The 11,935-nt window shown below is 46.9% G+C and overlaps 1 protein-coding gene across 2 annotated transcripts in view; it reads right to left on the reverse strand.

The window, feature by feature from the left end:
• GALNT7 (polypeptide N-acetylgalactosaminyltransferase 7) overlaps positions 1-11,174 on the reverse strand; it is a 79,130-nt gene extending 67,956 nt beyond the window's left edge. For both annotated transcript variants that reach the window (XM_086611912.1, XM_086611913.1), the window contains exon 1: positions 11,049-11,174. In XM_086611912.1, the coding sequence (XP_086468038.1) occupies positions 11,049-11,174 (126 nt within the window). The remainder of the gene's footprint in view (positions 1-11,048) is intronic.
• Positions 11,175-11,935: the final 761 nt, after the last annotated feature.

The raw sequence follows: 11,935 nt of genomic DNA on the forward strand, positions 1-11,935 counted from the left end.
GTTAACTCCTCGAGAGGTGACTGACATGACTATTCATGGAAAAGGTAAGCCCGCTCTCTAATACGGCAACTCCGCATCTTACAGACATTCTCCCCTCTGTTTCTCTACACAATATGACGGCGATGGCATTGATGCTTTGGACACCTACTCACTGCTGCGTGTATGACCACTTGAGGGTCTCATGAGACACTGCCAAAAGTTGGGCCAGTGTAACTGTTTGCCCCAGGTTTGACATCAAAGTCTTCTCCCAGTCTTGATTCCAGCGCCATGGATAGCTGCTCTCATTCAGGATGTTTTTTCTGATGGTGACCCCAAAGGAGCAGATGACACCTGGACCTGCTAAAAGACCTTCATGGCCTCACTGTCAAGTCAACACTTCTTGGCCTTCCTTAGCTCAACCTTTCCTGTACTGTTTACATAACTAAAAACCCAACAAGTGTTCAAGACAGATATTTTAGATTGGTGTTGGAAAACATAGGGAGGGACAGAAGACAGAAGGAGTCTTCAACTCTTCAACGCTGAGATCACAAAAATGCATCCCAGAAAGTGATCTGCAGTTTTACTCCAGACACCCAGGGCTGGAATACCTCCACAGAAAGTTCCCAATACCACCACTCAGTAAATCTCATGCCGTAGGAGTATCTTACATTGAGTCAAATATCAGCATTTAGAGCTGAGGATCTCCAAAAAGTGATACAACGGGCAGAAAGAGATTCTTGTCTCTTTCAGAGAGAGCTCACCAGCAAGATTCTCACCAGCAAGGAGCTGAGGCAAAGGAAACCCACAGACCATCCTTCAGGACTTGAGAGCTGCTGGCTAAGAACTCTCTCATCAGAGGCAGGTGATACACTTACAGACAATCACTAAAAGCTCATATTCCATCAAAAGAAGCAAACAACAAGTAAAACCACCTCCCACCCTTTTCCACCTCTGCACATTATTGAGATACTGTTTTTAAGTTAATCACTAGTGAAGGTCTTGGCTCTATGCAGGAGGAACATATTTCACAGAGGAGACGGAAAAAAGGGTGGAAAACGTGGAATAGGTGAGAAAAAAACCAACGTATTTCATAGCTGCTGTTTAAAGCTTATGAGAGGCTTTGGCATGTTAGAATAACGCTGTGGGAGATGGATTAGCAGAGCCAGAGCAGGTGAAGCAGTCTAAGGTGTATGATAAATGCATCAGTGACACATGCATGGCTTATAAAATACATATATTACAAGCCTTGAAGAGCTGACTTCAAGACCTCATTTAAGCGAGAGTGTGGCAAACCTTGTCTCAGACTCAAGCACGCAGAGCATAATTTATTTTCTCTTAAGAACAAGTTATCTCAATATTGTCTTTCTTGGCCTTCCTTCCTCAATAGGAAGAATAGAAAACTCATGACATTATCATCTCAGACGCTTTTAAGAGGTAGCTTGGTTAATTTTTGGTTTTGCTTCAAAATGTTGTTACAGATGAGGCATTTTCTACAGCCAACTTAAAACGCTAAACACTTCTTTCTTTGATGTATCTGGAATTCTTGTTAACTAGCTCAAAACAAAGACATTGCTTAAATATCTCAAATCCATACAGGCAGGAATTGAGAAAGAAAACAGAGTGCTGCTATGCTTCAGCACTATTGAAAAGCTATTTCTTGTTTTTTTTTCAGTCATCCTTAAAAGGGAAACCTTTTACTACAGGTTAAAACCAAAGCAAATTTTAATCCCTGAGTTATGATAAAAATGTTCAAACATCAAAAACACTGTATTCAATTTAATTGAAAATCATGTATTTTTTCAAAAGCACGCTATTTAGCATGACACTTTCTGCCTTATTAAAAGAAATCAACTGTATTCACTCAAGTCAGAACAGTTCTTGCTGAGCCATTTTCATTGCCAATTTTTTAAGACAACAAAATAAGTAAGAAACTTCGTGGGTTGAGCACCATCTGCTTATGCTTTAATTTCATTAACAGTTATATTTTGAGACCTTCAACTGTAAAGAAAGTTTTCCAAATGTAAACAGCAAGTAAACCACATACTGTTTTTACCTTATACCTTCCTACAATCCTCCCCTGCTGCTCAGGGGTTTACTGCACATCAGAGCCAACTGCTGCTACTTGCAACTGAACGTTCCACAAGGAAATCAAAGGAAAAGAAGTTGTAGTTTAGGAAAGCCAGAGCAATACTAAAACACATTACTGAGTCAGCAGTTAGAATGAAGAATTCAAGCAGGCACGATTGAGAGAAACTTAAGAAATACAGACCACTATAGAGCAGCAAACAATTAGTTTATTATAACAGAGAGGTGGGGGGAAAAAAGAAAGGCACTTTGTTCTGTGAATTGCAAGAAAACATGCTTATGCATGGAGAAGCATGCTTAATTCCTGCTTAATACAATCCTTTTTTAAGCATCATCTCTTCATTACAAATAGTAGTCATTTTTGGTTTAGTAATAGCATATGTATGTAGCCTGGTAAGAATAATGGTTTTATTCCCACATGGGAAGTCAATGGATTTTCAGGAACTAGGAATTCTGTGCTATAAAATGCATCTATAGGAAAGAACCAACCTATTTCAAAACCAGCTTGCTCTAAGCAAAGAATTTGTTTTTGTTTTTTTTTTTTCAAATTTCAGAACCACCTTCAACTGATATGCCAATGAGTAAGCAAACGTTTCAAAACTCTTTGGTCCCAAGTAAAGGGAACACAATATTTACTTGAAAAGCAAAGGTAGAATACAAGTATTAGCCTTCTCCTCTATATCTTTTTGCGATTATTAACAACAAAACACCCCTTTTCCATAAAAGCACATATTTTCCCCAGTAAGCTCCTTCAAGGATGAGGCTACAACTAAACTGATTAAATCCCAATCTAGAAGTCTGCTATAAAGCACAACCTTAACCTTTAGTTTAAGTTTACAGAAATCTACTGAGCTTAATTTTTTTTTTTCTCCCCCCAAAACCCTGTATTAGGTGAAAGGCCAGAACACTGCCAAATCCAAGCCTAAACAGCACCACAAGTTGCAAAGAAACGCATGCTGCTGGCTGCTTATTGCTCCCCTTTGTCAGGCCATTCTGGCAACATCTTCCTTACTGAACACGTTACCTTGGCATTGTTATTAGTCGTGGGGGGGAAACCTCACCCACCAGAACAGTGTCTAAATCTAGAGCACTGTGGGGCGGAGGTGGACTGCTAAAGGCAGATTCAAGCAAGATAAACTCCCCTTAATTCACAAAAAGATTAAAAAAAACTGCTGGAGGAGGCAGCCTTTTAAGCAGCACGTTGCTATTTTTAAACTAATCGTTCACCGTAGACGTTTGTTTTCCATACTTAAGAGGAAATCTAGTAATTAAATGTAACTGCTACCAGACTTGGAATCCTTCTCTCAGATTATATGGTCTAGTTTCTGTAAAAAGCATCCCCCCCTACCCTTCCCACCCCAAGGTAGAAGTCAAACCTATTAACGTAAGAGCTTATCCTGCCCTATTTCCACTTGGCAGTCTCCCGTAATGCTGATTTAATATCTGACAAAAATAGGACAAAGATACTGTCATTTTTCATTAGGGAACGTCAGCTCCATACAAGCAATTTTAAGTCTGCTGAGCTTGGGTTAGGGAAGGTGCGTGCTGCTTGGCTGTGGCAAAAAACCCATGGATGTACTTGTGGGAATGATGGTGCCTTCTCTCAAGGCTGGCATCCTGATGACCCACTGAGCCTCTTCCAATAACTAAATTTACCAGCACCAGAATTTCTACTACTTCAGCTTAGCCATCACAACTTAATTCACCACCTAGTTACCTATTACCTAAACTTTTATTTAAAACAGGACTTTATTACATGCTGGTTTTAATGCCCCATTGTTTGGCCACTAAACAGCACAAATTACCCCTTCTGTGTTGGTGGTGGGTTTTTGTGTGTGTGTGCTGTTGTTTTGTTGTGCGCATTGGTGTGTGTGTGCGCGTTGCTGGTGTGTTGTTGTTTTGCGTGTGTTGTTGTCGTTTTGCGTGTGCGTGGTTGTCGTTTTGTGTGTGCGTGGTTGTTGCTGTTTTGTGTGTGTGGTTGTTGCTGTTTTGTGTGTGGTGGTTGTTGTTGTTTGGGGGGTGTGTGGTTGTTGTTTGGGGGGTGTGTGGTTGTCGTTGTTTGGGGGGTGTGTGGTTGTCGTTGTTTGGTGTGTGTGGTTGTCGTTGTTTGGCGTGTGTGGTTGTCGTTGTTTGGCGTGTGTGCTGTTGGTTTTGGTGTGTGTGTGCGTGTGGTGGTGGTTTGTGTGTGTGTGCGTGTGGTGGTGTTTTGTGTGTGTGTGCGTGTGGTGGTGTTTTGTGTGTGTGTGCGTGTGGTGGTGTTTTGTGTGTGTGTGCGTGTGGTGGTGTTTTGTGTGTGTGTGCGTGTGGTGGTGTTTTGTGTGTGTGTGCGCGTGTGGTGGTGTTTTGTGTGTGTGTGCGTGTGGTGGTGTTTTGTGTGTGTGTGCGTGTGGTGGTGTTTTGTGTGTGTGTGCGTGTGGTGGTGTTTTGTGTGTGTGTGCGCGTGTGGTGGTGTTTTGTGTGTGTGCGTGTGGTGGTGTTTTGTGTGTGTGCGCGTGTGGTGGGTTTTTTTTTTGTTTGTGTTTTTTGGTTTTTGGTTTTTTAACAAATGACAACGTACCCAACCCATTTTGTTGACCCTTCCTGATTTCTGTGGTCTTACACACGGTTTCTCCATTAGGTACTATCAACAGTGGAACAATTTTATCTGTGCGATCCCCACAACAGACACAATTACTAAGTTTTTTGTTGCATAATCCTACCTAAGAGAGCAGAGCCACCTTTCATCGTATGCTGAGGATCCAGCCAAAGGTTCCCTGGATGCTCTAGATCCCCCTTCTCCTGCAACGGGATTCTTGAAAAGCAAACGCCAGCCCTAACTTAAGATCTTAGATTTTTTAGCTGTTCACTTCTTTTACATGACTTATGAATGGTAGCACTTGGGCTAGAATAGGACAAAAGGAATCTCATCATACACATATAAAATCGTGTGAAACTGCTCTCTCTAGAGGAGTAGACATTTACATAATTAATAGTCTTGAGATAATAATGAGTTGTTTACTGAACTTATTACAAGGGATCTTAATGACAACAGAGTTCAAGAAAGTTTTAATACAATCTATGTATGTATATACAAATTGTAGGAATTATGCAGGCTTTTTTCTTCTTTCTATTTCTTCACATTATTCACTTTGTGGTCATTTATTCTGCAACAGAACTAGAAGCATTTGTCAAAAGATTTCACTTTTAATATGATAGAGATTGGGGTTTTTACACTCTCCCAAGGGTGACAGTTCTTTACAAGCTTTTTCAAAGCCAACTTAGATGAAAGCACACATTAAAAACAATTAGCATTTAATATCTCAAAACATTTTGCCTCTTACTGTCACGAGCAACGCTGAAGACTACTGTAATAACAAGAGGGGGTAAAAAGGAAGCAATGCTCAGTTCCTACGACAGCAACACCACTTTGGCTACAGCAAGCCCACTGCCTCCCTGCGCACAGGTTTCAAACCGAACTCGTTGAACACGAAGGATTTGCCAAGGTGTTCATTCCTGACACAAGCAGCGGTGACTTATTACGGCTCTGAGGGCAGCAGGCATCGTGCCCGTGCCCAGCCCTGCACCTGCGGGGAGCTTTTCACACCCGGGTGATGAATGACTGCGTTGATAAGGCCAGAGTGGCAGAACTGACGTGGCGCTCCTTGTGTTAGGTCTCACCCTAGAAAGGCAAAGCAGTAAAAAAGTAGTGACTGATGTACAGGTAACTATACAAAGCAGCTGGAGAGAGAGATTATTTTGCTATTCGATCACCTGCGTACCACAACGCATCACCTTTTTACCAAACTCAGACAACTTGAATCCCTTTGCTACTGAACACCGCTCTCTCTGTTACATTGGATTTATCATCTTATTCCCATTCCCGCCTTTCCTCCAGTAACGATATCAACTCCAAATTCCTGCGCCTCGTTTTTTCTTCTAAGCACGTTCGCCATTACTCCTCAAGGGAAAGTGGAGAATTTCCGCTGGGACTTCCACCACAAAGAACCTAATTTAAACCACAATAACACTTCAAGTTCAGTCTGCAACTTGTCATTAAGTTCTCAGTGACAATCCAGCCAAGGCATACAGGATATTAGTGGTCCTTAAAGTGGAGGAGAAGGGGTGTCACCAGAAAGCTCAGAAAACGTCCATTCAGCTTTTGTTTCTTTTTTACTAACTCCTCCGCCTCCACATCATAAATTCTCCACCTTCTAGTGGCCACGGGGGAATTGTTATGTTTAAACTTGATGGTTGGTGAGGGCCCACAGCCTCTGCTGCAAACCCTTCATCAGGTTTCCTGAACCAGAGGGACATGCCAGAATCACCATCTGCAGCAGGGCCCTCAGCAGAGCCTCCCTTCCTGATCTGAGGGCAACCGCACGGCACAGCACCTGGCAGCAAGGACACCCAACTGTCCTGGCAGGGAGAGGAAGGTATAAACACCTAAGGGGGGGGAAGACTGTGACCTCAAAAGCTCCTGTTATGTTATAGAACCCTGAGAGCACACCTGGTGTAGGAGACACATACACTTTCAGGGGTGGTAGGAGGAAGAGGACAGTTGTCCAATTACTCATGTATGCAAAAAAGAGCCCTGGGAACACAGTCCAAAAGGTCGAGAACTGTTGATAAACTCCCTAAGCAAGAACCCATGAAGAACACGTCACTTACAGACACAGAAGATTAAATGCCTTCCATATGTGACAAGGCCAGTTGATGGCAGCCCACCGGCGGCTCGGGTGCCGTAGGGATGGGCTAAAGCTGGGAAATACCTCAGACGACATCGCGCTCCAAATTTGCAGCACCAGGTTCCCAGATACGAGGCCGGGCAGCCCGTGCCAAGATTTCAGGAAGTTCTCCTCGCTGCGCATGAGAAGAGGGCAGAACGAGGAATTTATTTGGTGGGTTTTGCAATCTCACCGCCACGTTTCTGACTTGTGCAAGGCCAGCCACGCGCTTCCAGCAAATCTTTACTACCTCCCTAGGCTCCGGAAGGGGGTTAGTAACATGCTGGACACTTGCTGTCTTCATATGGACAAAGACTTGCTGTCCTTCATATGGACAAACTAATAGGGTCGTTTCTATCAGCTTCTTGGAGTGCTCCAGTGAAGATCAGAGGAAGTACGAGACCACTGCTACCACACAGACTATGAGGATGCAAAGCTGTACCTCGAGCTTTGCGTCAGGTAGGCTAAACAGATCTTTCAAAACCAAAACAAACAACCCAAACCCATCAACCTCAATTATACACAGCTTTTAAGGCTTCCGAATACTGATTTGGTCACTCTACCACTTTGCAATTGGTCAGATTTGGAGAGTTAAAGTTGACTTATACCACGTTTACTCCTCTAAATAAGCTGTTTTCAACTTTTCAGTAAGGAATCTTTCTTTACCGTTTCAGTCCATCGGTTCCGCCTGCTGTACCACCCACTCCCTGATAACACCAGCTTTCCAGGCTGCACCTCTGAGGCTGATCATTAGCGATGCATCTCGCTGGAGACCAACAAGTACCACAGCTGGGATCCCTACAGCAATCTTCTCAGGATGAATAGCCTCAGTCGTTTCCTGCTAGCTCCAAAACTGTGATCCCTTGATCCAGAAGAGCAGAAGGTATGGGAAAACATTCAAAAGACTCCACAACACGCATATAATAATCAAATCAATGATTCTATCGAATCTTTTCTCACAGCCATAAACAAGAGTATCCCTGCCTAAATCTTCAGTACCCTTGTAATCCTCACCATCAGAAAGCAGATGTCCTTACCTACACAAAAGCAGATAGGCTTTTAAAGCCTCTGAAGACAGACCTTAATATATTTTTATTGTTTCTATTTGGTTTAGATTGGAAATGAAAAGCTCTTTAGGATAAGGATTATTTTATTTTGTTTGGATCCTTCTGCTAATCCAGATAAATAAATACTTAATCTCACCCTCCGAATCCTACAAGCACTTTTTCCTCAAATGGTGTCCGGAAGAAACAAAGTTCCACAGTTGCGTTACCTGGAGAGTCTCCCCAACTTCTGATATACGCTTTCAGTGAACATACACATCTGTGGTAGCCTTCTATCAGAAGGAAAGCTCTTATCTCCAACTGTCTGTATTACTGTTACTACCTCTATGTTCTCTCATTTCCTTCCTAAACAGCCGCTTCTCCACTTTCATTTTTTTCTTTCAAAACTCTCTGTACATTAATCATCTTGCCTCTCCAAAAGGTCTCTCAAATGTTTGAACATCAGCAGAAAAAACATCACACAATATTTGAAGGGAGAATATACTTTTTTTTAAAGGTATGTAGTTATAACACTACTACAAGATCTTCAGTGTTACCTATTGTCTGCTGCTGTAAGCAGGAACAGATTCAAGGTTATAAACATAAAAAGAACAACACAGCTGAAGTTTTCATCTTTTTTAATGCCTTGATGTTATTAAAAACTGCTCACGGTTACGGTGCAGAGAGCAAAAGGGTACTGCCTGAGGTTAGCTACAGAAAGTTAAATTCTATTTTAAGCTGGTACTGTCCAAGGAGGAATTTCACATGTTGGCCAGAGCTTTCAGCGCAAGCAAAGGGAGGAGGATGTTGTATGGGAAGAGGCGGCAGCTAACAACAGAGCAGACACACTCGTTGGTATGACTGAACAGAGCACACACCAGTGCACTTTGGAGAAGCAGCTATCATTGAACTCCTAGTTCCAACATGCCGAAACCGTACCAACGCATGGACTGTTTCCAGGTGCGGCAGGGAGCACACCTCAAGATCCAGGCACACCTCATGGGTCTCACCAAGCAGGATGCAGGACACGCAGGCTCTAACCTTCAGATGTATTCCTGGGCTCTGCTAGTTCCCCAGAAACATGCCAGAGCACTGCTAGTAACAAGCTGCTCACTGCTGTTTCACTAGTATTCACCACCTGAGCAGCTTCTGAGGAGGAAAGCAGTCCAAGCCAAAACATGAATTTAGTAGTAACAGCACAATTTCCCATAAAATGATGAAGATGCGTGTGTTACCCCACTCTCATATATATCACAATGATAAGTAAACAGCAGGTCCAGCTAATGAACCAGACATTCCGTTTAGATTTCATCTCTGACAGTGTTTACTTAATATAATTATATTTGTGCCCAACAAAAGACTTAATTATTTCCTGAGGTGGCTGTCAGGAGTACTTCCTCCTCCAGTCAAGGCAGGGGTAATCAAGACAGAACGCTGCTTTATCGGGGCTAGACTGTAAAAACTCTTCCGACTCCTTTATTGCCACGTGCACCGGCTAGAAAAGATTTCCGAATTAGACCTCACATGCGACTGGAGGTGGATACAAGGGTTCAGCTCAGCAGTCTCCGAGCGAAAGCCTTCAGGCTCCTGAGAAAGGACAGTGTGATTCATTACAGCACCTGAATAAACTGATACAGCACGTGCACTGCAGGACCGCAATACTTCAGATGATTATTCTGGGGTGACAACTGAAGACAGTCACTGCCTTACACACAAACACAACCAGAACTAATTTGTTTTCCAGAGAATGTCATTTTACAGGTCTGTTACCCTCTTCCAAAGCAGGAGAAGCAATCCGACTGGTTTTGAGGTGCAATGTTTACTGCCTGACGTTCTCTTGGGAGGTATGCAAATAAAATTCCTAAAGATCTTTCCGTACACAGAAAATCCTGTGTTCTGTCTAGAAGAAGATATTACAGAAACTTCACCACTTAATAAACTGCCTATCTCCAAAAGAACCGCTACAGCCTATTATCTCAGCAGTAACTGCCAAGATACGGCAAATTGTAACAGCTTCAGAAGACAGAGCATCTGCTGAAGGAGACCAAAGCCATTCCCAGTTTTCGAAAGCAAGTTGCTCGCCTTCCACAACTACTCACAGCAGCCCACTAGAGAGGGCCAAGATCATTAGTTAACGCATCACAAAAGATCGCTTTTTAAGATAATCACTGTAAAATTTCATGACTTTACCAAGATTAAAATTATCCTGACTAATCCTACTTCAAGCAGATCTCCTTAAGTCCGGTTACATTACACAGCTCCAAAACATCCGGTGAAGATGGAAAAAGCACTTTGACTCCTGAGACCCCGGTGTCGAAGGGTCAGGTTATTCCCACCTGACTGACTAATCCAAGGCTCACTCCCCAGACTGATGTGCCGGACATTTCTGAAGCATTTCTACAGGCCACTGTCCCTTCTCCCACCCTGCCCCTCGCAGGTTACCGGGCCGTTTCGGGGTGTGAGATCTGCACCACCTGCCCGATGGAGCCAATGCCTTCTGGCTTTCTGTGTGCTGTTCTTGAATTACCTGGGATATTGCTTCTCCAGGGCAAAACCTGCCGTTTGGTCAGTAAAACGTCAGGAAGCTGACTCGGAAAAAGTGGCACACCTGCACCCGTTTGTGGAAGCACTGGGGGAGACCCTCGCAGAGACACTCACGCAGCTGACACCGGCGCGGGTGCTCGAGGGATGGAGAAGACCTCGAAGGAGACATGGACCCAGAAACCCCTGAAGGAGACACGGACCCAGCCGGTTTGGGTGCTCCGGACACCGCCGCCGGGGAGGTCCCAGGGAAGGGCCCCGCCGGGGCACTGCCCGCACCACCACGCCGGCGACAGACACCGGCGGCGGGCTCCCAGCCTGGCCCCAGCGGGCCCGGGGAGGGCGGGGGGGCTGCGGCGGCCCCGCGCCGGCTGGGGCGGGGCGAACCGGACACTCGCCGGGCCCGGCCGCCGCGGCCCAGCAGAGCGCGGCGCCCCCGGACCCTGCCGCGGCCCGGCGTGGGCAGCCCCGCGGCGGCGGCGGGCCACGGCGCGGCGCCTCCCGAGCGGGGACGCCGGATCCGGGGTCCGGCCGGGGCTGGCCCCGCCGCTCCGCGCTCCCCTCTCGGGCCTGCAGGCGCCGCAGGCCGCAGCCCGGGCAGCCGCCCCCCGCCCGCCCGCAGCCGCCGCCGGTCACATCCCGGGCGGCGGCCCCGCCACCCGCTCCGTCCCGCCGCCCCGCGCGGCCGCGCACTCACCCGCGTCCGTCCCGGGGGAGCCGGCTCCTCGGCGCGGGGCGACAGCGAGGACCAGAGCAGCAGCAGCCCCAAGAAGCTGCCCGCCAGCAGCACGGCGCGCAGCAGGAAGCCCAGCTTCAGCCGCATCCTGCCGCCCGCCCGCCGCCGCGCACGCAGCGCCCGGCCCCGCGCACCGGCGGGCTTCCGCCCCCCGCCCGGCGCCTCCTCTCCCCCTCCTCCCCCGGCCGCCGCTGCTCTCCGGCAGCCGCCCGCCTGCGGAGCCTTTCCTCCCGCCGCCGCTGCACGTACAAACTTTCTTTTTTTTTTTTTTCTCTCCCCTTTTTGTCTTTTTTTTTTTTTCCCCCCTTTCCTCCTCCTCCTTTCTCTCCCCCCTCCTCCCCGGTAGGCTCCCCCGCTGCGGGCGGGCTGCCGCGCCTGCCTCCCCGCTGGGCGCAGCGGCCGGGGTGATGCGGAGCAGGAAGTGGGAGCCGCGGGTCCACGTGGCCGCCCCGCACCGGGGCGGGGGCGCCTCGTACCGGGCGGCCGCTCCGGCTCCGGCCCCCGCCCCGCCGCCGCCGGCGGGCGTGTGCTGCCGCTGCACCTGCTCCGAGCCCCATTGCGGCTGGGGTTAACCGCGCCTGCACCCCGCCTGGAAAATGGGCAGGAGTGGAAGCACTCCAGCGGGGTTTGGGCTTTTCCCGGCTGGGTGGGCAGCTGCGGTCGGGGCACCGACTTGTAACGTTAAGGTGCAAACGCTTAACTGTAGTGATGGTCATAGGAGTAGGATAACACAGGCCCGTGGATTATTGCGTGCAGCCTGGGCAGAATAACACTGGAAAGTTAACAGATTTTTCTTGAGGATAATAGATGAAGTACAAGATTACAGAGATGTTATCAGCTCGTAGCTC

The sequence above is a fragment of the Tauraco erythrolophus genome, chromosome 5, assembly GCF_009769465.1.
Source record: "Tauraco erythrolophus isolate bTauEry1 chromosome 5, bTauEry1.pri, whole genome shotgun sequence".
Lineage (NCBI taxonomy): Eukaryota > Metazoa > Chordata > Aves > Musophagiformes > Musophagidae > Tauraco > Tauraco erythrolophus.